The sequence below is a fragment of the Cupressus sempervirens genome, chromosome 3 (genome assembly GCF_028749045.1).
Source record: "Cupressus sempervirens isolate cs-2001-9-10 chromosome 3, ASM2874904v1, whole genome shotgun sequence".
NCBI lineage: Eukaryota > Viridiplantae > Streptophyta > Pinopsida > Cupressales > Cupressaceae > Cupressus > Cupressus sempervirens.
Window position 1 is genome coordinate 457,045,383 of NC_143120.1, and position 27,177 is coordinate 457,072,559.

At 34.3% G+C, this 27,177-nt stretch overlaps 1 protein-coding gene across 5 annotated transcripts in view; it reads left to right on the forward strand.

Moving 5' to 3' along the window:
- The first annotated feature begins 10,361 nt into the window (after window positions 1-10,361).
- PDE327 (FAD/NAD(P)-binding oxidoreductase family protein) overlaps window positions 10,362-27,177 on the forward strand; it is a 299,756-nt gene continuing 282,940 nt past the window's right edge. For 4 of the 5 annotated variants that reach the window (XM_089820287.1, XM_089820289.1, XM_089820288.1 and 1 more), the window contains exon 1: window positions 10,367-10,888. In XM_089820287.1, coding sequence (XP_089676413.1) covers window positions 10,484-10,888 — 405 coding nt within the window. In that variant the 5' untranslated portion in view covers window positions 10,367-10,483. Of the gene's footprint in view, window positions 10,889-27,177 lie in introns of all 5 variants that reach the window. The other variant, XM_089820286.1, reaches the window with a different exon arrangement.

Below are 27,177 nucleotides of genomic sequence, written 5' to 3' on the forward strand. Positions count from 1 at the left end.
TTGATCTATTCAATACCTTTGATATGAAATTTAGGAAGTTTTGTTACAAATTCATATTTTTAGTGATATATAATATGATCATTGGGACATGCATATATTGCTTGATACTCCATTCTATTATCTTTCATACAGACATATAATTTTTGGTATGAGCAAGGTAGAATATTTGATGGTAATAACAAAATCTCACCTATTAATCTACATCAAAAAATATAATATGTTAATATACAAAAAAATAATGGTACATGTTTCACCCTTTATTAACCATGATGGAATAACAACAAAAATAGATAATGAAATATGACATATATGACATAGCTTAACATATGTGAGATTGTTATGTTGGATAAACCATTTATAACCTTCAAGTTCACCAACAATAATACAATAGAGAGGTGATTCATTTGAGAGCCTTTGTAAACGGTCTCATATGCCTTCTCAATTAGAGGTAAATCATGAGAAAAATTGAAGCAATCTTAATTATCATGATTAGCTGCACCAATACTAAATGTGTCATAGATAAGTATTTGTACCATCAGCTTTAACTCTTTTTTATGGTGCATACTTATCTTCTTCCATAGGATCATTATTTTCAGCTTCAATATTCACACCTCCATGTTCCTCCACTTGGAAAACCACATTATCCACATTGTGGTAGTTCATATCATGTGCCCTGGGATGATTCACCTTTATAAAAATGAATAACTTAAATAAAGCATGATCATGATTTCATCATGAAGTGATATTTTATGTATATAAATTGTTAAAATGATATAATGAACAACTTAATTACTAATGGAAAATAATCACTACCCCATCAATATGACCATGCTACCTATAATATTTCTTAGTTGTTGGTATTAAAAGTCTTCTAGTCTTCTAGTCATTCCAAAGTTTGCAGGGACAATAACATTTTCATCATCTTTTCTTTTCAAGCTAGATCATAATCTAGCAATTGTATCCTTATTGTGTTCTGTAGTAATATTACCTGACATGAGCTTTCTTCAAGGAAAAAAAAATGAGCTATGGAAACTTCACAAACTAAGCAAAATGATGTCACAAGTACATACATCTTCTTAGAGCTAGTTATATAGAATTTGAAATGTTGGTCATCAGTGATGTTTCAGTATAAGATACAAAATTAGAATTCTTAACATAGCAAAATTGCAAAACAAACCAAAACCATTAAACATTAAAAATAGTAACATAGTACTCAATGTAGAGAAGATAGGAAGAATATATCCAATATAGGAATATAACAATCCAATCTATTATAAAATAACTTCCACAATAAAGGAATATAATAGTCCAATCTATCATGAAGATACAACTTCTTACATTAATTACCATCTTCAAAGACATTATCTTAATTCACATTCTTTGTTCAATACTAGGATCCACCCTAATAATCATACTCTTAACATATTCAAGACCTGTTAATGGTCTAGGCCACACACCTTGGTCTTGATTCTCAAACCCATAGACTCTACTCTTGACATCAAACAATGATCCATTCCAAAATATTGATCACAATCTGTTTGTTGATTGTCTTCAAGAGATTCAATGCCCCTCAACTCCATCTTCATACCCTTTGGATTCTCACATAGTGTCTTCTGATACCTTATGAAAAGGTACCCATACATTGACACAATTTAAGATCATACTCCAATATAATAACCCCATCCAACTTCTTAAACTCTATACTTAGGCTTCCATGATGTCCACTCTGCCAACATAACACTCTATCCTAACATCACAATACTAAATAGTAAGGATCTTTTTGATAAGACTCTCCTAATTTATAAAATCCTTGATCCCTTGGATTTATAACCTCCTCTCACTATGGACCTTTCCCATACTATCCTCAACTTTGGTGCAGGAGCACCAAGACTTGAAGGAACAATGAGGGTCACATGGAGGATCCTAAAGCACTTGAAGATCAATAAGGTCATTCATGGTCATTTTATTTTGTAATAAGAACTATAAATTCATATAATGATGTAATCATGTCAATTAGAGCCATCATAGTGTAATTCAAGTCAAACTATCTCCAAGTGTTTCAAGTTGTCAAAGTATGTCATGAGACCTAATTAGATCATTACATAGGTTTATGGGGTCGATAACATTAAACATTTAAACATTTATGTAAGGTCATATGATTAATAATTAGGAGCCTTAAAATCCTCTCAAAAGCATATTGGGTCAAAGACAATTGGGAAATGGTTGGTGGGATTAGTGGAAGTGAGAATTCCTTGTGTGGATTATTGATGGTAAGGGTGAGTAGGTTGTCATAGGGGACTAGAAGGATGTTAGTGAGTAGTCAAGAGGTAGGGAGTCAGGGATAGATACATGAAGTCTCTTGAAGACAATAAGTAATAGAAGTGTCATAAGTTGCTATAGATAGAAGGGTCATAAAGTATGAAAAAAATGTCAGAAGTTGTTATGGTTTGCCAATGCATTCCATCACCACAATAACATTCCATCATCATCGTGGAATCCCATCATCATCATGGCATTCCATCATACAAAATAATTAAAATAAATAGGATATACAAGGAAATCATAGTGGAATGCCATGATGGTGATGAAATGTTATGGTGGTGATGGATTGCATTGACAACCCATAGCCAGGATGATGCTGGAATCCCATGGTGGGGATGAAATGCCATGAGAAGCAAATTACTATGGATTGTCAATGCATTCCATCACCACCATGGCATTCCATCACAACGAGACCAAATTGTTACCAAAAATTTAGGACATGGCTAAAATTGGCATACCTATAACCAATACTAAGCTAGGCTACACCAATATATTTTAAAACTTTCAAAGAGTTTCAAATATTGTAGTTTTCTGTATGAATTAAGATGCACAAATAAGTAAAAATAAGATGACTTATATAGAATGAACAATGCACAAAGTAAATAAAGTATGGGACATATAAAAATGTAAATGTACTTTCATTTAGTCAAAGAGAGAAAATACATATGCTAAAATTTACAAGTTCTTTAAATGTAAATGAAAGAGGGTACACACACTTTCTACAATGAATATTTTCATGGAATTTTACAAAAAGAGAAAGATTCAGAAGATCCAACACAACCTATGGATATGATCTTCAAAAAAATGGATAGAATGTAGTAAACATAATTCAAAAAGAAAGAAGAGGGAGAGTGATTTTCCATTGCATGTTTGGATGGTTGATGATTAACGATGAAGCAGCTCGTAGAGCAGAAGGTTCCATCTTTAAGTGCACCTGCAAGGAGTGATATATAGCGTTAGTCATATGTATGACTGAGTAATATAGATCAACTTACTGCTTCTTTAGTTTGAACTCTATTATATGCAACCTATCCAAAAGAAAGAGAAAATTAGTTCTGAAACAAGCATTTTTATCTAGTGAATTCTTGATTTTAAGATACAAGTAAACTTAAAAGACATTAGTTTCTTTCAAAGAACCCAGATTCCAGAGTGCAAGTACCATAAAAGATTGTGAATATGAAAGAGTTTACATCATATTAAAAGGAAAAGATTAGATTCATTTCAAAATATCATAGTAATATGCCATAGAAAGGATCAACACATGAATGAATTATCAAAGAAATTGCATAAATGAATGTTGTAGCCATCCAAGTTTGAGTGTAAGTGTGTTGTTTAGATTTGAATAACAAGCCATACAATTACCAAAAATTTAATGCAAAAGAAAAAAATACAATCATATTGTGTTGCATTTTCTGAGCAAGTGTGGACCGATCATCAAAAATTGTGATCTAGGTTTTTTTCGGAATGGGGTGAATTGTGTCCCATTAAAGGGAAAAATCTTCATAATGTCAAGAGGCATAGAGCTATCAACACTTTTCCAAAAGAAACATTTTCAATTTGTCATTATGGCTGAGTATATTTTAATAGATCAAGGGGTCTTATGTTCATCAAAGACAACACATGTATTTTATCAGAGCACAACATGATTATAATGAAAAAAAATTTCTCATAAAGAAAAAGAAACCCATGAATATACAATAGAAAATGCCCAGCATGGAGATGTATAAAGTTTGTGTTTAGTAATATAAGCAACAAGAGATTCAAATTTTACAAGGAAGTCAAATACAAATTACAATATTTAATAACATAGGCAAAAAATGGTAAAGTGCATGTTGAGGATATGAATGTATTGTTTCCCAATGGCCACATTCTTCATACATATATGATTCTCTATGAACAAGTAACCAAAAATGCTTTAAGAAGGTAGAGTTTTTTTAAATAGAACTATTCAAAATAGAAGAACAAATATTGAATCAAGGTTGATTTTTTTCCAATAATAAAATAGAAGGAATATAATTTTGAGGCTATTAGCAAATAGTTCATTGAAATGGAATAATCTATGCATTAAGATTCAATGACCAACCAAAGCAAAGAAAGACATGCCTATTTAAATGAGAATGACTACAACATGGAAATATATAAGAAGAGTGTAGTACAATAAATAGAGGTAATATGTACAAAGCAAGAAAAAATATTGAAACCCTTTTAGTATTCATAAATGAATACCAAAATTTTAGGGTGTAAATCCTCAAAGGAACCATGGTCATCAACAATTTTTCAAATATTAGGGAAAAAAAGGGCTACAAATCAAACCCTTATGTGACTAAAAGAAAGAAGAAATGTCTTATAGAAACACACAGCTTACAAATTCATAACCTCTAGTAAGCAAGAGGTATGATCAAATTGTTGCCTTAGAAACCTATAGTAGAATTCAAATGACAGACATGTGAAATAAAGATCCAAGTATAAAGAGTCCATTAACTTGTCTTCAATGAAGAGATCAACTGACATAAATAATAGAGTTCCATATATTTTCCAAAATTGGCTCTTCCCAATATTTTTCCAGATCAAGCAGATAATCTTCAAACCCTAGTTCTTGGCTACCAATAGTAGAGATATTTTTAGAAAATGAAACGATGAAAATAATGACATCTTAGGGTTATGACATTTTTTATTTTTTTTGCATGGATCCCAAAGATCTTTTATAATCCAATTTGTAAAATATTCAGTCCATGAATATTAATGTTTTACTCTACTAGTTAATAAACTTAGGTACTAATAAATATATATTAAATGAATTTTATTATCTATCATCTAATATATATTTATTAATGTCTTAAGTTTATAATTATTCACTTATCACTTTATATGTTCATGTATATTTTAAATTTAATTAAATAATATTATAATTAGTCAATTAAATATTGAATATGTTAAATAGTGATAGGTTAAATAATACAACCAAGATACTGTTTTTGCACAACAATAATATTGTAAAATTAATATATTAAAAAGCTTAAACTTTAAAGCATTTAATATTATTAATTATTTTTAAGTACAAATGGATAAGGTCAAAAAAGGATTTAAGGTGCAGTTATGATTATTTGGGACTTGGAGTATCTTTCCAACTGAACTTAGAGTGTTATTTTTAGTTGAGATAGACTTTTTGAGCCAATTGCATGTTACACGGAGTTGATTTTTAGTCTAGGAGTAGTTTTATTTTGTCATGCAGTTGTTGAGCACTTAAGTGATATTTCAGACGAGTTATGATGTAGTTAGGGCCAGTTATACATTTAGATCACTTAAGGACCCTTATTGAGCACATTTTTAATATTTTTTTAGGAGTTTGACATGATAGATTTTTGGTCTAATTGTTAGATTTGGGCTAGGGTTTTGCATGGATTTTTGAGTAGATAAAGGTAAATTTCAGTTGGCTATCAGTTAGACAGGTGCTTGATAACAAATTTGATGAGTTTCTTCACACTAAGGTGGAGTTTTGAGATTTTTTTTCATTCATTTTTTCTGATATTTGAATTAGGGTTTGAGGCTTCTATATTATTGATTTTTCACCTCATTTTCCCTCTCTTCTATTTGGCTCATACTTTTTTTATATTGTGAACTTGTAAGCTTAATTTGTTGGAGCACTTTGTGTTACGAGCTAGAGTTGCTGTTGCACCAAAATATTGACCTATTAATGCCCGATACAACCACTAGACTTATATAACATAGGAGGCGATTAAGCCATGTCATGAATCCTGATGGGAAAGGCTAGTGGTTAGTCCAACAATTCCCCCCTCAATGTTACCCGAGGAGATTCAAACCTATGACCAAGCTCTGATGTCACTTGTTACAAGCTAGAGTTGTTGTTGCACCAAAAGATCAACCTATTAATGCCCAATATAACCACTAGACTTATATAACACAGGCTCAATAGTTAAGCCATGTCACAAATACCAAAGGGGAAGGCTGGTGGTTAGTCCAACACTTTGTAGCAGGGATTTTTTCAGCATTAGTTATACAAATACAATGGTTCCTTCTCATTGATTCTTTTTTCACAGTATTGTGAATTCCTTGTTTTTGTCTTGTGTTTTCCTACACTTAAGTTATATTCCTTATTGTGTGCTTGAAAATTGATGCTTATAATTGTAGGTCTTTGTTTGTGTCTTTGATCCTTTTGCAAAAAATAGTAAAGCTTAGGTTTTCCTTTCAAAACAAAATATTTTGGGTCCTTGGATAGAATCATTTTTGTAGTTGAATTTTTGTCTGGGTATTGTGAATCACTAGTGTCTTGGGTAATTCACATTGATTAAATTAAAGTTACCTACAAACCATTGGTGTATCACCTCATTTAGGACTTTATTCATCTTAACATTCATTTTCTTATCCCTTTTCTCACATTCAATTTAGTTATAGGTAATCACTATTTAGGAATTGACCCACTCTAGAGATTCATCTCTCATTTTAGGACAACCCACCACCCAAGAGAGTTTCCATGTTTCAACATGATAGTTAGATATTTCATCTTGCTATAGGTGCAATCCTAATTAACAACACACATTTCATTGAGGATTTTTTTGAACAACCCATTGCCCTCTCTCTGCTGCCACATTTTTCATACGTGTCTACAAAACACTAAAATGTGTTCTTTTGAACAAGATATGGATGATTGGGATTAATCTATGAAAGCATAATATGAAGCAATATTATAGACAAGGCAACAAACTATTTGATGTACTAAGGTACATGGAAAATATGTCATAAGTTGCTATGGGCAAAATGGTCATAAGGTATGGAAGATATGTCATAAGTTACCATGGATTGTGAATGCATCCCATCACTACCATAACATTCCATCACCATTGTGGCATTCCAATATCATCATGAAATTTCATCATACAAATGATAGAAATAAATAAGATAGACAAGGCTCTAGCTCGTTGCCTAAAATTCAATGATTTTGTTAAGAACTTACAGTTCAAATGCTAGTTACCATATATTGGGGAAAAGACCACAAGATCAAATACACATGTCCTTCCCTTCAAGTCACATAGATTAAATACACACATCACAAAGATGATTCACAAATGCATTTAGGGTGAGAGATAAATAATAGCGAAAAATGAGGAAATGGAAAGCCAACTCTTGTAAAATAATGCAAATCTTTTAAGCTTTGAGGTATACCTTCAAAGTAGCCAACACCCTGTTGGAAAGGAAACAATATTGAACCTCACAGATATTTTTTGTGATTAAAATGAACTCCATGTTCATTAGAATGTCGACGAACACCCATCGTTAGAATTCTGACAAATGCGGGCAATTTTTTATTAAAAAAATTTAAGTTTTACATAATATGCTTTATTGATTGAAAAAATTTGTTAGAATTTGAGACCACATGTATTAGTATAACCTAGGCCCTTTGCATCTTAAACAAGTAGAACAAAGTGGATTCCACTAGATCTGGGATGACAAAAATTGAATTTTGATAGTTTAGTGAGTAGGTAAAAGGCTGCACCTCTGGGTATCATCAACTCCTACACTAATAGGATGATTCTAAGCTATATTGGTATTCTAGATCTTGTGTACCAATAATCAGGCAAAAGGAATATGAGTGCTTTGGGGTGTTAGATTTGCCCTTTCTATTGGCATTAAAACACTTTTGATTGAGGGTGTCTCTAAGTTGATCACTAATGCTGGCAAAGGGAAGATCAAAATTGGATGGTCTACTGAGGGAGTTTTAGGTGATATCAAGAAACACCTACTTGGATTTGTTGACTTTGTGGTGCACTATTCCTATACAGAAGGTAACAAAGTTGGAGATGCTATGGTAGGATTTGGCTTGAATATAAAGGGTATCAGATGTTCCAAGGAGGGGAACGTTCCCTCTAATATAATTATAAAGTGTATCAGATGTTCCAAGGAGGGGAATGTTCCCTCTAATATAACATCCCTTACAAATAGGGATAAATAAATTAGTAACTCTTATTGATTTGAATTTAAAGATGATCTATTTTTGTCATCCCCACTATTTAGGGACACTTATCATGGATTAAAAAATGGTGATAACATTATACAAGGTGTATAAAGTGTCAAAATTGTGTTTTATAGGAATATTCTCAAAGAAACCAATCGCTGCTTAAAAAAAGAGCTATGATACAACACAAAGTGCTCATAACTTCTAAAACATATTTTATAGGATTATGCACCTTGTTGATGAGTACATGGTAATTCCTATTTTTGTCTACAAAAAGGAAAGTTTGAAATACCCCATGTCACCCAAATTCAAACTCACTCTCTTCTCGCGGGTGATTTGAAAGGTGGAATTTGAGGCCTTAACAATGACTATCACTATTTTAGGTAATTTGTTAGGGGTTTTAAGGGAGACAAGAGAAAAGTGGATAGCAAAACTGGTGCAAGAGTTGGTACCATTCTAGTTAAAGGAAAGAGTAAGATAATGATAGTTGACGTGGAGGCAAAATAAGGGAAAGTGCTTGGTAAATCATAGGCACAAATTACTTTACGATTTCAACAATTGGCATATACAATGAGAGAAAAGAGAGCATGTTGAGAAGAACAATCCGCCAATGGGGATTTGATGAGGTGTTTTATAATAGATCAAAGTTGTGGTGCATGCAATACTATAAGGGGGTCGATTAGGGGTTTGACAATGGATTGAGCTATGGGGTGTGATTGTTGGACAAAAGGTAAAAAGGGTAAAGTGGGTTGATGAAGTGCAAGGCTTGGGTAGTGGTAGCAACACTAAACATGTTTTTGACAGCCTTGAAGAGATGAAGAGGATTGCAAATGATCTAAGGGATACTTTATTGACCTTTAACAGTTTCCTTGGCTGAAGGATATTTGGAATAAATACAAGCTTTGGCCAAGAAGGTAGAATGCTTATAGAAAGAGGTGAAGGTTGGGGCTATAAAATTTGATACCCATGTGATGTACATCATTGTCACAACACTTTATCTTCTTCAAAGAAACCTTGAGGAGAATGATGAAGATGCTCTAGTAAGGAGCTATTGGATTTCCTTCACATTGACTGACATAGTTTGATGGAAGGTGCTTGCTGTTGTCAATGGATACTCCCTAGGGTTTCCTTTCTCTACCTTTCCTTACTCTGGTCATTTGTTTTGGGTTTGTTAGCTTATCTCAATTATTTTTATGATATAAATGATAATTGACTGTTAATGTCTAAGGTTGTCTATATTGGTTAATTTATGAGTTTCTTACTCGTTCTTCTAGTGTTTTTGTGAGGGTCAACACCCTTGTTATGTTGCTTTTCAATTAAAAAATAATTACATGGAAGAAAAAACCAAAAAGGAACAACACAATATTGCATAACTCAACTTGACCTATGAATATTAGGAAAAAAATACATATATACATTGAAATTGAAAAGAGATAAAAGATATTTATTTTTAAATTTTTTTTAGCTCTCACTAACATAGATATGAAATAGAAAAACAAATGATAATAAGCACAAGAAAAAAATAAAATAACACTTTATCTTCTGCAAAACAGCCTCGAGGAGAATGATGAAGATGATAGTAAGGAGCTATTGGATTTCCTTCAGAGAGTCTGACATAGTTTGTTGGAAGGCGCCTGTTGTGTCCAAATTGATGCTCCCTAGGGCCAAATTGATGCTCGCTAGGGTTTTCTTTCTCTGGTCATTTCTTTTGGGTTTGTTAGTTGCTCTTGGTTATTTTTATGTTTAAAATGCTAATCGATTGTCAATGTCTAAGGTTGTCTAGATTGGTTAATCTATGAGTTTCTTACTCATTCTTCAATTGTTTTTATAAGAGTCAACACCCTTGTTATGTTGCTTTTCAATAAAAATAATAACTTAGAAAAAAAAACCAAAACCAAAAAGAACCAACACTATATTGCATAGCTCAACTTGACCTATGAATATTAGGGGAAAAATACATATACATTGAAATCAAAATTAAAAAGCGATAAAAGATCTTATCTAAAAAAATAAAATAGCTCTCACTAACTTAGATATGAAACAGAATAACGTTAATAAGAACATGGAAAACATAAAGATAAGTATTATAAAACGATAGCGTACGCAGGCCATGCGTTCATTACACCATTTGAACTAAATCTCTGCAAAACCTTATCCTGCAACTGTTTTGTGAAGTTGCAGAAACTAAGTATGCAGCAGAAGAGTATTGTTTCCACTCTTCCTTCATGTGGAGGAGGTTATAGTAATTCATATAAACTCAATTCACATACAAGAGGTCCGTGCCAATGGCAATGCTCGTCATCTCCATTTACTGTCCAGAAATATAAGGGGTCGCAAATAAACAGCAGTTTGATCATCAAGTGCGTAAAAAGAGCTGTTCGAAAAGCCAAGAGAAGATATCCATCGGAGCGTAGGGAGCTGAAACAAAAATTAAGAGAAAAAGAAGCCGAGCTTAGTGTGGATGGTAAAAACAGAGTCGATGGATACTGGAGGTTCTTCAAAGTGCCAGTCCCTGTGGAAAAGGATCCAGGCAAAGATTATGTTGGAGTTTCTGATGCTCTCATGGAGGGCATTGCACGTTACTTAAAATTTCCCGTAAGTATTTTAAAAAACATCAGGTACACGATTTTCTGTTTGTTTGAATTCATGCTTTTGTGTTTGGCGGTTTCTTGAGGGATTGAATTTGAAATCATCCAAGTTTCGAATATTGGGTAGAATGTGGATGATTTCAACAGCTTATGTTGCTTTCGTTATAAATATGCGGATTTCAATCCGTGTTCGAATATAAAAATTTGGATGCATGACCACTTTGGTTCATTCCTCTGACACTTCATTATCCATGTACGAATTTTGATTTTAGTTTTTTTTTTTTTTTGGTTGCAGCAATGACTAGAGAAATATCTATCCTGTGTATTTGAGCAAGGCAATCTAGTAATTATGCACATCAAATTGACACAATTATCATTTTTTCCCTAAAGAAAAGACTTGCTTCATGCTGTGATGGTAAGAAAAGGAGGCACACGTGTAGATAATGGACCAGTAAACTGTCTCCGACATTGCTGAATACCACAAAACTTGCCTTCGTCGTCACATTACAAGCCCTTGGTCAAACTTGAATGGCCTTTTTTTGGCGCATCAAGTCTTAATTCTCCTCCAAACTTAGTCCAAATAGGCTAGTAATCGTTTTGCAATTTTACACTTCTTAATTTTGAATGCCATTTGAGTTTCTTTGAAAGTTTCTTAAAATACTGCAAATATGTAAGAAGTTCCTTCCACATTTTAATTATAAAACTTAAATATTATGTAAGTACACTATTCCTCATGTATCTATGGATGACATCATTTATCAATCACATAAAAACAGTTTGTGTACTGCTTAAACCAAAACATACGGACTAATATATTATGCATACCAAATACAAGGACTAAATATCCATGTTCCATTTAACACCCATGCTTGATGGTCGCCCAATTTGAATTCTAACTGTAGAAAATCCTCGACATGTTATAGCTGATCCAACAAGTCGTTTTGCCCTTGTAAGGGGACACCTTTTTTCAATAGGAGTTGTGTTTAATGCTCAACGAGCTATAATTAATGGAGATACTGCATGCCCCATATCATTGGAACCATTACAATTGCAGACCCATGACGTCGAGCTTGGGTTAATAACTTGTTCTTATAAATCTTCAAGTTTTTAATTAATCTCATTAGATTCCAAATGTTTTTTTTGTAAAGACCGATATTGGAGTATTGCAGAATGTGTCTATCTGTAACATGGAAGGTGGCTGTAAATAAAGGCTAAAATTCTTACAGTTTTTTTTAAACCCTTGCTAGCTGTTCCAGCTTCGTACCTAAGTTTAGTTCATGTCTACATAGTTTAGCCAATTTCACAAAAGGTATCTTAAGGTTGGGCAATTGAGAACCAATTGTTGACATGGGTAGGACCTCATTCACCTCTGCCCTTGTTGAACCAAGGAGGTTTCCTCTAAGGTGCTGCAAAATATCACCATGGCAACTAAACACTAACCCTAAAGCAAACCATAATCACTGCATTGTGCACGCTTATTTCAACTATCACTTTGTGCTTATTTGGTGGTTTGTAATACTCAACATTAAGCACATTATTAGAGCAGATAATGTAATGTTCCCAAACAGAAATAAATGTATTTAATTATTTTTGTGTAACGGGCCGACTGTTTAATTTAACTCGGACCCAAATTTAATTTTGTCATAGTAGTTTGTGTCGTCGTCGGCTAATCTTTGTACACCCTCGGAAAGCTTTTCCCCATGGGTATTTAAGCACGGCTCGTAATAGTCGATAGGTATGCTTTTGGATTTTATTTCTTTGTATTGCGGATTCTTGCTGGAGTTCGGGATTGTTTGTCATTTCGGAAGTGAAAGATCTTCCCTATTTGGCTTGCACGGTTTCGGTGGGATTCAACCCTCACCCTATTCCGTTGGTGTTCAACTTGGTTGGTATCTGGCAAAAATCAGAGTGCTCTCATTATTTACAAGTACTTATCAACCTGTGAATGTTCTTTCATTCTGGTACGGCATTGTTTGGTGTTTACATTGCCTTTTGTCATTAGTTAATAATATCAGTTAATGGTTCATGGTGTACGGCTCTATTCCCATCCTCCACCTGCAATTCATACTGTTACATTGCCTTCCCATACAAAATTCAGTTATCTGCCCTTACCGTACGGCTCCCATCTTCTCCCATCCACATCATTGTACGGTTTCTAATCTCCATAGTACGGCTTACTACCATACAACCTTCTAGCATCTCCGTATGGAAAACAACATCATCGTACGGCTTGGACAATCCTCCTTCACCGTACGGACTGCTCCTCCATCCGTACAACTCATTACGTACGGCCTGTCTCAGACTTCGTACGACATCCTTCATTGTACTACCTCCCATAACCCGTACGATCTTCTAAACATAGAACAATCTTCATTTTTGGCCACCGTACAGCCTCTGCATCCCATTCTTGCCAGTGTACAACACCTCCAAAATTCCAATTCCTCATCCATACGGATCTCTGGCAAGAGTATATTTGGATCCATTTTGGAACTAACAGACTGTAAGTCACTCCTTTGCTAGCCGGAACATTACAGATAATCAGCCCCATAAATGTGTTTATAATAACTCCTTATAATGTTATGTACATTTAGACAAGGAAGTTGGAACACAATAGATTAGATAAAACTGAAAAGATGTTTATATTAAATTGTATTGTTTGCGTTTGGAAGATGGAGTGGGAGAACCAACAGAATGCATGTGCCTCCATCTAGTTCTTAAGGTCATAAAATATGTAGTAACTGAAATTAGAGATGATACCTTAATCAAGACGCTACAAAAGACTATAACCAATTAATTCAATATAGCATACAAACCCTGATTTCCACAACCAATTAATTCAATTTCGGCCTTTGGATAAACCAACGTTTGTGCACAATTCACTGGAAATTTAGCCAATTCAAAGTGCTGTAAAACTCAGTAGAATTACCTATTCTTCAATGTCCGAAATTTGCAAACCCTTGTCTCAATCCTCTTCACCAAAATCATCAAAAGCACATGTCAAAGGATGGATTGATTTTCTCCTTCAGTGACTTCCATATTTTTCAGGGAAAAATTCATCACGAGTCCTAAATCATATAGTACTTATAACTTGAAAAAGTACTTAGCTTTTGTTGAATTCAAAATATAATATTTAATTATAGCTCCTCTATAAATTAGGTGCCAAAGTCTACTTTATTAAATAAGCATTTAATGCACTGGACGTTGCTTTTTAATAAGCTTTTACTTAATTATTAATTAATGATCAGATAAATAGCTTATCAATTCCTCCTCATGCTCAACTCAAAATCTACATACTTATTGGACGTTGCTTTTTAATAAGCTTTAACTTAATTAATAATTAATAATCAGATAAATAGCTTATCAATTCTTCCACATGCTCAACTCAAAGTCTAGATACTTATTTGCGTGAGCTAGATGCCTAAGTGCCCTCCTAGAAGTAGCAACTGGCCAAAAATGACTTACGATAAATAGTAAGTCCCTCAAATGGAGTCAAATGGAATGATGTAGAGATTGGATTTTGATTACAACAATGCTGAAGAGAAATAATGTCACCTCTGCCTAGGGTAACAGAATAAACGACCCAGAAATCACAACATTAGCCCATGAGGGTCTATGATGTCCCTTAGCTGAAAATAGGATTGAATAATAATAAAATTAGAATATAAAAGTAAATGAATAGAAATCAATTATAATATAATATAATTAATGAAAGCACCAAATATAGTGAAAGGAAATGACTTGTCAACTCCAAAAGCTACCACCTCTTGAATTTGAAGATATAAAAGCTAAGTTCAAACTCAATCAATGGGCACCGATTGGGGAATAAGAGAATACTAAAAACATAAAAGAAGAGAATAAATAAGATAGCACTAGATGGAGATTATAAATAAATTTTAGATATTGATTGATGGGAAAGGAATAATACATGGATCATACTTATTGTTGGCTGTTAGGGTACAATAAGTTTATATTGATTATAAAATATTGAATTAGAAAATTATCAAAAAATACGAGATAGAAAACATACATACACAATATTAATATTAGAAAAATATATATAGAGATTAATACACACACATATAATAATCTAAGTTGCCGGTTCGCGGTTCGGTTCCGGGTTCGGGTTCGAGAACCGGTTCGCTAGTTCGACAAAATTTTGAAAAGGGGTTTGGGTTCGTTTGGGTTCGTTAGTACAAAAACATGTAAAAAAAAATATTTAAAAAAAAAAAAAAAAAAAAAAAAAATATATATATATATATATATATATATATATATACATCTTTATGAAGCATGAGTTAGAATTAGAATGTAGCATAGTAGCATAAACACATTTGAACAACAAAAAACTTTAAAACAGCATAAACAATATAGTAGCAAACCACAACGATCATTGGAACCCCTAGCGACTAGATCTCTTCCCTTTCATTTAAAAAATTCATAACTGTATCTGATTAGTTTATGCAGATCAATAGTAAGTTTTAATAAAAATTTCTTCTTTTCATAAATTTATTTACCAAACTCTTATTATGATTAACATAATCGATTGAACGTGGTTAAAAACTAATTAGATCTAGCTTGCAGAAGGTAAATCCCTTTGACCGGCTGAATATTCTTCAATCTCTTTGGGCACAATCTCCCAAGCACTGATCAACAATAGTAAACTGGAAAAAGACCATTCATGGAGGCCTCTGGATAACACAGTTTGACGTCCTATATTCAATATTCTTTAATACAATTTTTAATATACCTAGAGGAGAAATAATCAGCCAAACAGTGATAGACGATGTGGTAAGTAGCTGCCCCACCTGACCATATTCATGTGACCGTAACTTTCTTCTGCAGGGCAACATTTCCCAATAAAACGTTGTTTATTGTTTAGTGTTTGAAAAATTCATATTGCTACTCAAATAGGCCCTGAAATTCCTCGAAATTGGTCATGGTGGTCGCCACATGTTGAGCATCTTCTCTTGTGGGTGTCTCAAATTTAGTAGCATTTTGATTCAAATAGAAAGTGTTTTACAGCTAGGGATTACTCAACACTAAAAAACTGTGGCATTGTAATGCCTACCAACCCAGACCCAAGATGTATCAACGTAAATTAAATTAAAACATGCTGTAATGTGGAAAATTTATATGTGGTTCTCTTGGGTTCGAACCTTGGTCCGAAATTTTATATGTGGTTCTCTTGGGTTCGAACCCTGGTTCGAACCAGATCGAACCAGGCCTCCAAAAACGAACCCCAGTCGAACCGGACCAGAACCACGAACCGGTTCGAACCGGTACGTGGTCCGGAGGGGGGGGAGGTACCCGTGCAACTTAGATAATAATTAACTAGCTTATATATATTATATATATATAAAATAAGCCGAGAGATATCCTTCTTGAGGCACCTATTTTCATAATCTTACTCAATGCAATAGGCACCTCAGAAGGATATCTCTCGACTTATTTTATATCTGATTTCGGAACGGACAGAAGATTTTACGTTAGCAGATACTGTTCATGGCATTCTTTTCAAATGTCATAAGAATATTCTCTTTTAACTCTTAATTTATCTCTTACCTTCCCTTCAAATTCTACATACCACAAAATAAATTAATAAAATGACCTGACAAACAATTACTTCCAAAATGTTTAAACGGTCTCTGAAAATACAATTAAACCGCTCCTACGTGGGACCATGTTGAATTGGTTTTGATTATTGGATATAATTATTTAAAACATCTCTAAGCTGTAAAGTGGAGGCATAATACTTTGTTCATTCATGCCAACACATATTTGGCATATAATTTTTTAATGTGTTTGAATGAGTGCTGCCGTTTCAAGTTCTTTCCTATGTTTCGTCTTCCACTTCAGATTGTTTGGTTACGTGGAGTCAAAATTATTCAAATTCTAATCTGTCATTCACAATTCATCATAAAACAATCACATGAACGTCAATTTTTTTTTAAATGCTTAAATGTTTACATTGATGAATGCTCACTGTAGACAGCCTCTCGGCTTAATCAAAGTCATTTATATTACATTAAATGTATTCATACATTAATACCAATAATAATGATCAGAATTATATATGTTATATTTTATAACTGAATATATAATACATAAGATATATATATATCTAGTAATTATATATTAAATAGTCTTAATTAGAATTTCATATAAATTATATATTATATGAGCATTTCTCTATTTTATAATACAAGAGATTTAATATATTTGTAGCCTATTCCTTAATCATTTGCTACAACCCTTTAAATGGATTTTTTCTCTCAATTTGGGAGAGGCAGAGTAAATCCTCACAAGATAGGTGAATTCCGAGATGGGTAAGGACTTGTATTTCCAATGTCTTGAGGGAAAATCCTGAGATGGGTATGAACATGCAGTCCCAATGCCTTGAGTAAGCCTACTTGTAGATTGGTGTGAAGTGCTCCATGGCATGGAAATTCCCATCCTTCTTAAGTTTGACATGTTTAAGAGACAAGGAATTGGGCTTAAAGGTGTTAACATTTAAATTAATAATGGATTATTCATCATTTCTTACGATAAGTCAATTTAGGTGCATAGTAGCATACTTTAATCAGTGGAATATTGACAACCTCTGAGTAGGGGACATTACATGGTAGCAATGTGTAAGGAAACTTGCAACCAAAAATATCACCGTTTCCACATAAGCCATTATAAATTTGAAATAAATAAGTATTTAAAATCCACTTGCAAGAGAATAGACAACATACCCACAAAATGTGACACAAGTTATGCCTTCAGAAATTCTCATTGAGAGAAAAACCAAGCCTCCAAAAGCCTCTACCACCATGTATTATTCAACAAAACACCATTGTAATACAACCACAGAAGCCTTCAAAGCCATAGCTGCTACCAAGCAATCCATGTGAACAAGCATGAATCCACAGATCCTATGCTATACTTCCAACCTTCACAAATGCTACTTTGGCTAACCTGCCTTGCCTCGTCTTAATCGACTTTCCTTTCTTGCCTTGCCTCTGCAACTACCCTTGTGGTTGCTTTTTATAATAACAAGCTCCTACAAACCCACCAAGTGTTTTTATATAAACCATGTGCTACCTAACCCACATTGACCCACATTTAATATTGAGCATTGAATTATTTTTCCCCAATATTAAATAATTACATCAAATATTATCACAATGTGTCAATACAACTCATCAATAATATTCCATGGGAATCTCTCTTTGTTGCACATCCATCTAGGTGCTCCTCGGTGCAACACTACATAATAAAATAAAATAAAATAATATAAACAATATTATGCAATGTGTGCTACACATGTAATCTCAACAATCTCCCACTTGTATACATTGCATAGGGTCAATCCGTAGCCACTTAAATAAGGAAAAATTCCTCCTAGCACATGCACCATCATGAATCAAAGTACACCATGTGCTCCATCTTGGTACCCACAACAAAATCAAAGTATCTAGCATCTCAAACATGAATGAACTCATCTCCTACATGTCGCTGCCACTGGACATACATAGAAACCATCTAAAGAGAAACCACCCAACTCGTCACATAAAAATAAAAAAATCCTATACCAACTAAAATGCCAAGCACAAACACTTGATGCAAAGGTAATCACATGTATAGTTGTCAAAATTCATAGCTGAAATAACACCCACAACAAGTGCCAATCCATCCAACTATCAATACTTCCAAAGGTATACCAAGTGAATCTCACATCATCAACATATCTAATCTAAAACCTGCAATCACAAGCCTCAAGTGCAATACCTGCCACATACACACCAAGAAGCTCCCACTGTGAAAAATAATGTCAAATCTATAATCAATCCACTCACAACATCTCATAGAAGTGAATCCATGTAGTATCAAGGACATCCACAACACATAAACCAATAACCTGCAAGAACAACTCTCATAACAAGTACCCAACGCTCTCCCGAGTTCTCTACAACCAACAAAGGAAAGAGATAAAGGAATAGCTATGTCATATCTCACATGACATATAAGAACACAAACAAGTGATCACAATCTCCAACCAATTGCAAATCTAATGTAAGTGAAACCAAACATCTAGGAAGATATCCAAGACCAAAGAGAAACTATGCAAATCATAATTTGTATCATGTCCTACACACACCTCTAGATGTGAACTGTGCCAAGTAAGATCTCCTCCATAAAACCCCAACCAAGAAGCCACAACACCAACCAAACTATACCATATAAATAATCATGGATGTAAGCCTCTTACAAGATCAAACTCAAACCATTTCTAATCCGAGGAATATGCCTAATATATAACCATCTCCAAAACTCAACCAACATAACAACATATGCACAAGGAGATAACCAATGTTAAACCATCTTTCAAATGAACCCTCTAGAACTAACTCATGTACCATAGCTCAAGATCCATATCAACTAAAGTAAGCATTAACATAATGCACCCGAGAGAAACAATGGGCTTGATGTCTCAAGCAGTAAACTTCCAAGTAGACCAAGAGTGGGGAATGAGAATGCTCATTAAGATATCCGCGTCTCCAACCAAGACTCATCTAAAAACAATCTCCTCTCAAGTCCATATCAAGTGAATGGCCCTCGGACTTCTTGCTGAAATTATCAATTGTTCCAACAAATACATTTCTAATCATAAGAGAAATCAGCATCACCTTCGTTTGTAAGTATCCACGAGCACTTGTAACCAATCAATCCATGCCAACTCCAAATGCAACATAGCAATATCATGAAGTATCCAACAAATGGTCAATGTACTCAATACTAAGAAACTAAGCCAAGATCAATGTCAAAGTTCCAACCATGGCCTCAATAACATAAACATGAGAACATGATCTAAACCATCTCAACCAAAGAGATATCATGCTCCATATGAACATACCATAACATGTCAAAACTCTAAACGTGTATCAAGAATATACCATGACATAATAATGAAACCATCCTAAAGCCAAGGATAACATGTCAAATGAAAGTATAAACCACACCTTTACCAAGAACCCCGGGAGTCCTTAAGATACAACCATCTCCACACACCATGAAGATAACCACCACCAACAAGTTCATCATGAAAATGTAAAAGATGCTTCTGCAACATCAGGTTCTAAAACATCCTCCAATATCTGTCAACACTCAGTAGATATATCAATGCCAACAATTCCCACTCAACCGTGGTACCGAGTCACCCATGGCATCATGATATCCATCTCCTACATGAAGAATCTCCATGTCTACACACACAACCAAAGTATCAGTACTAAGTAAAACTAAGATCTCCAAATCAAAAAGATACAAACCAAAACATGAATCAATCTTGCACGACCACATCACCACTATCACAAGCTCCCACTAAATCGTGTATCCAAACTATTAATGACATCATGATGAAAAACCATCCTCTAACTATGAGAACAACCAGCACATCAAACCATCAAAGAATTCAAAGTGCACATCATGAGCTCTTTAAAAGAAATTAAGTAACCATGATCCTCAACCAAGAAGATACATCACCATAACCAAATCAAGAATTCAAACCAATGAACATCAATGAAGTTTCATGTATATCCAATCATTTTATGCCAAAATCCATGGCACCATGAATCGAGCATCTAACACTCGAAGTTTCCAACCTGTTAGCATAAAATAGTCAACTACAATCCTCCACTATGACTATACTCTAAGTCACAGGATACACCAAGTTTCCGAGTTTCATCTACGAAGTTCAAATTTCAGTGAATTAACCCTTTCCGAACTTAATCCGAACTTTATGATATTTAATACAATATTGTTATTTATAATAATATTATTCTATTAAAAATAATATTGAGTTATTTAGTTTAATTATTTAGCAATGTCAAATTATTGACAATTTTGTGGATATATTACTTCTGTTTAAAAATAAATAAATTTATATAAGTATAATTTATTGATGATTTTTTTCGAAATTCTTACCTGTGTCGAATTTCATCCGAATTTTATGATTGACAAGCTCGAAGTCGAATTCGAACCTTTTAACTTAGACTGTAGCTAGTAACAACATCTCATCCACTCTACATAAAGACAATTCAACAAATCATGTGACTAAGGGCATAAACAACCCAAATCCAAGCCACTAATTTAAATATAAACCAGTAATGAAAGATCAATGGGCAAAAACAACCCATATCCAAGCCATAAATGCAACCTCTAAGTATAGACCGTTTACAACATTGCACAACTTGTAGACCTAACAAGTCATACATATTCCAATCAAACATTAACCATGTCAATAAGAGATCAATTTGAAATACATCCTGAGTATACAATAACCTCAAGCTCCACATCTCCAAAATATACAATACCATAAACTCATAATGTTACCATAGTCAATATGAATCATAAACCGTTCAAATCAATATATCACCAAATAAACCATGCCAAACTTACACCAAATTTGAATCAGTGTGTAGAGCTCTCAATGAACTTACTGTTGACTATTCGAAGTCCAAAATCCGACTTAGTATGCCCAAGTTATGCCCAAAAACATGCTAAAAAATAGCCAACATTTGACTTTCGGGCTCATAGGACATGACAAAATGTCACACTCATAGAATCAAACCTATACCAAATTGTAGTGCTTTGAATTAGTTTTCCAACGATTGTAAGAAGTTTGAAATCTAACATTGTGATTGAAAATTATGGTCGTTTTACCAAGACAACCTTTTTACCACTTTCAAACCATTTCAAAATTTTTTTTAGGTGACGAAAGTTCCAACGGGATCAAATTTGATGGCTGTTACAACATGAAATTAAAAAAGGCTTTGCATTCTCTCAGCATGGCCAAACCAGGGCAAATTATATATCACAATTTATGTAAAGGTCAACCCAAATCCAATGGTGAGGTCTGTTCTTGCCCAGGAGGTCATTTTTGCAAGCCCCTCCCTAAAACTCTCATTCAAAAGAAACATCCAAAAACCCTTTTGACCAAAGAATTTCACATAACCAAAATTTGCCAACATCCCTGTTACAAGATTCAAGAAGAGTTGGCAGATTAACGGATTTCTGGATGATTGATTAATTAACAGAGGACCAAATGTGTTCCTTATAAAGAATTACAAGGACGTTGTTTCTAAAAGAAACAATGTAGATTGAAGACGGAATTAGAAACAAAACTAGAGACAGGATAGGAAACATTCCTATCTGGACTAAAGACAAAATAGACGGGATAGGAAACATTCCTATCTAGACTGAAAGATGGACTACAGACAAGTAGTTGACTATTATAGAAAGTATAAGATACTATCTTAATACCCTCCCTTAATGGTCAACGTACGGATGTTGGAACATTCTGTGATAACTGAGACCCTCCCTGGATCTACAGAATGCTGAAACCAAGAAGCTTTGCCAGAAGAGTGCTATGACTCAAAATAAGTTGCAATTACAAAACTTCGTTTTTGTGGAAAAAATGGTAAAACCCAGAACCTCACACAACCTTGCGTATTACAGACAACTTGAAATGATTTTTGAGGAGAAAATCAACAAACCCAGAATCTCACGCAACCTTGCGTATTACAGACAACTTGAAATGATTTTTGAGGAGAAAATCAACAAACCCAAAAAAACAGAAACAGATTTAGAAGGCGAAAAATGCAGCTTCGCCTTGATCAGGAAGCTCGACAACTTGTGCTGTTGTTCATGCAGCTCCTTTAGATATTTCCAGATTTTTGCAACTGACTTGCCGGAAGGAATCTGCGGTAGCTGATCATCAATAACAGAGAGCTTAAGAAGCATAATAGCCTCTCGATTGCGATCATCAAACTTGTCCTGTTCTGCTTGGTTGGAGGTTGGAGGAGACTTTGTGCCTAGAACAAGCTCATCCAAACGACGATATTCGAAGATGGTTAACATGTGCTGCTTCCAGTGATTATAATTGTGGCCATTGAATCGTAGACTGCCCTCCAACATCAGATTAGTGAAAGATGCCATGGCACGTTTTTCAATAAAAAACTGTGAAAATCTGTGAAGGCACGTTCTTCGAGGCAAAAATACGAAAGACCCAGAAGAATCAGAGAATGACCCAGAAGAGAGCTCAAAAAACCTAGAAGGAATTTGCTGTCGTTTTTTGGATCTGCTGACTCGAAAATCGAGGCACAAAAATCGAGGCACCCAAAAAAAACGGACGAAAACCCAGTTGAGCTCTCAAAAAACCCACCAAGAATTTGCAAACAAAATATTTTTTCGACCCCAAAAATTAGGGTTTCGAAAAAAACAGCCATAGCTGAAAAAAGCTTGAAAAAACTTCAGATTTCTTGATAAAAAATGGCAGATTTTTCTTTAAGGATCGATGTGCATGGACGAATGGGGCTAGAGTGTGCTGAACAAACACAGGCAGACCCGAGTTCGGGAATTTCTCTAGGCTGAAAACCCTAAGCGGGTTTTAGAGAAATTCAACAGAAATAATTTTGAAAAAATTTAAACAAATAATTTCACGAAGAAATTATAAATTTTTTTGAAAAAATTTAAGTAATAGCTCTGATACCATGTTACAAGATTCAAGAAGAGTTGGCAGATTAACGGATTTCCGGATGATTGATTAATTAACAGAGGAACAAATGTGTTCCTTATAAAGAATTACAAGGACGTTGTTTCTAAAAGAAACAACGTAGACTGAAGACGGAATTAGAAACAAAACTAGAGACAGGATAGGAAACATTCCTATCTGGACTGAAGACAAAAGAGACGGGATAGGAAACATTCTTATCTAGAGTGAAAGATGGACTACAGACAAGTAGTTGACTATTATAGAAAGTATAAGATATTATCTTAATAATTCCATCGTAATAGCAAACCCAAAACCCTCAAATCTATAGTAAACAACCTACAAAACTCATATATTTTCCCCTTCTTTCATTCTTTCATGCATTCCCATGGATTCAATCAAGGGTTACAACAACAAATCCATAGCTCTGATATCACCTATAAGAAAACTTGCAACCAAAATATCACCATTTGTCACATAACCCATAATAGACTTGAAACAAATTAGCACTTAAAATCCACATGCAAGAGAATAGACAACATACTTACAAAATGTGACAAAATATATACTTTGGGAAACCCTCATTGAGGGAAAACCCCAACCTCCCAAGCTATGTATTATTCAACAAAACACCATTGTAATACAACTATGGAAGCCTTCAAAGCGATATCTACTACCAAACAATCCATGTGAACAAGCATGAATTCACACATCCCATGCCACGCTTCCAACCATCACAAATGCTACCTCGGCTAACATGTTTCACCTTGTGCTTACCTCTAGAACTACCCTTGTGGTTGCTTTTATAATAGCAAGCTCCCACAAAGCCACCAAGTGGTATTGCATAAACCATGTGCCAAAACTATGTGTTATCTAACCCCCATTGACTCACATTTAATATTAAGTGTTGAATTATTTTTTCTCAATATTAAATAATTAAATCAAATATTATTACAATGTGTCAATACAACTCATCAAGAATATTCCATGGGAATCTCTCCATGTTACACACCCATCTAGGTGCTCCGAGGTGCAACATTGCATAATAAAATAATACAATATAAACAATATTGTGCAATGTGTGCAACACACACAATCTCAACACAATGATGGGCTAACAACATCAACAACCGACATTGACTAAAAAAAACATTACACCCTATTAGACATAAAATAACTTTGTAGTTTTTTTTTTGTGTTTTTATGTGATGACCCTTCCCATTTTGCCTTGGAATTTGTCTTACAAATCTCAATTGCAACAAATTAGGGTTAGGGTTACATCTTCCCAAATAAATCTTCCCTCAATACTAGATCTTGGATTTGGATGCTACAATCACAAACAATATATACAAATCAACACATATACATAAATAAACAATCAGGGTTAGGCAAACTAAAACATATTCATAGATTATTAATAATGCTACACAAATATATTAGAGTTTTCAGGAAGTGACATGATAGGTCCCTGCAAACACATTTCTATACCAACCCTAAGAGTGAATGTCTACCATAACCCTCTTGCTTGACAGCCTGTACCTACTTTCCCCAACTGCCTCCTCTCTTCCTACAAATAGTTGCCCTAGAGTCAGCCGGGGCTAGATTCTATAAGTTCCCTCTTTGTCCTAGGTTGCAATGGTTCTATTAGAACAGCCTACGTACAAGCTCCTTGCCGCCTTCTCTTACACCTTAGGCAGTCTCTCTCACAAGCTGGATTCCAGACAATAGGTATATTTGGTTATGTAAGATATGGAACAAGGAGGCATGGTATAGGGTCCCCTTAGACAACCATTCTCACCCTCCATGCAATCCATCTACATTCTTACATGTTTAGAGATCTCAGGGTTCACCAATAGTACCTCAGTAGAAGGGTTGAAAAGGAAATTGCAATAGGGTGTCTTTAGCTGTTCTTTTGGTTTCACAATGCAAGAGGTTGCCCTTAGCCATTCTCTCTCTACTTCTTTCACAGTGTATCTGCTTTCTAGAGCTATGCTATTGCTGAAGACATATATATATATATATATATATATATATATATATATATATATATATATATATATATATATATATATATATATATATATATATATATATATATATATATGTCTTCTCTGCTGCTAATGATTGTTGCTTCTCTTATTGATTTCTAGCCTTTGCTACTTAATGCTTTTCCTTGCCTTAGACATTCCATATTAAGATAATATCTTATACTTTCTATAATAGTCAACTACTTGTCTGTAGTCCGTCTTTCAGTCTAGATAGGAATGTTTCCTATCCCGTCTCTTTTTTCTTCAGTCCAGATAGGAATGTTTCCTATCCTGTCTCTAGTTTTGTTTCTAATTCCGTCTTCAGTCTACGTTGTTTCTTTTAGAAACAACGTCCTTGTAATTCTTTATAAGGAACACATTTGTTCCTCTGTTAATCAATGAATCATCAGGAAATCCGTTAATCTGCCAACTCTTCTTGAATCTTGTAACATGGTATCAGAGCCATGATAAGCAATTTTTCGAAAAATTTATAATTTATTTTGAAATTATCTGCTCACGACTGCCTCCTGATCTGCAAAATCTGTGCCTGTATCCTTGGGAAAGCTCGCAATTTTTTCTGCAAATTGCGTCCAAATCACATGCGTTTGAAACAACTCGCGTCCATATATTTTCCAGCTCATTTGACATCAAAATCGCGATTGTAGGGTCAAGGATTAGTTCGTTTTGTTTGCATTCTTCATCATTTGCGCTCTCCCTGGAAAAAAATCTGCCATTTTTATCAAGAAATCTGAAGTTTTTTCAAGCCTTTTTCAGCCAGGGCCTTTTTTTTCGAAACCCTAATTTTTGGGGTCGAAAAAATATTTTGTTTTCAGATTCTTGGTGGGTTTTTTGAGAGCTCAACTGGGTTGTCATCCGTTTTTTTTGGGTGCCTCGATTTTTGAGCCAGCAGATCCAGAAAACGACAGCAGATTCATTCTGGGTTTTTCGAGCTCTCGTCTGGGTCATTCTCTGATTCTTTTGAGTCTTTCGTATTTTGCCTCGAAGAACGTGCCTTCACAGATTTTCATAAATTTTCATTGAAAAACGTGCCATGGCATCTCTGACAAATATTCTGCTCGAACATAATTCCAAATTCAATGGTCGCAATTATGGAACTTGGAAGCAGTGCATCATCGCAAACTTCGAATATCGAAACACCGATCAACTTGTTCTGGGTGTTACGCAGCGTCCGACTTCTCCGGGTCCTGATCAAGGCGAAGCTGCATTTTTTGCCTTCTGAATCTGTTTCTGTTTTTTATGGGTTTGTTGATTTTCTCCTCAAAAATCATTTCAAGTTGTCTGTAATATGCAAGGTTGTGTGAGATTCTGGGTTTTACCGTTTTTTCCACAAAAACGAAGTTTTGTAAATGCAACTTATTTTGAGTCATAGCACTCTTCTGGCAAAGCTTCTTGGTTTCAGCATTCTGTAGATCCAGGGAGGGTCTCAGTTATCACAGAATGTTCCGACATTCGTACGTTGACCATTAAGGGAGGGTATTAAGATAATATCTTATACTTTCTATAATAGTCAACTACTTGTCTGTAGTCCGTCTTTCAGTCTAGATAGGAATGTTTCCTATCCCGTCTCTTTTTTCTTCAGTCCAGATAGGAATGTTTCCTATCCTGTCTCTAGTTTTGTTTCTAATTCCGTCTTCAGTCTACGTTGTTTCTTTTAGAAACAACGTCCTTGTAATTCTTTATAAGGAACACATTTGTTCCTCTGTTAATCAATGA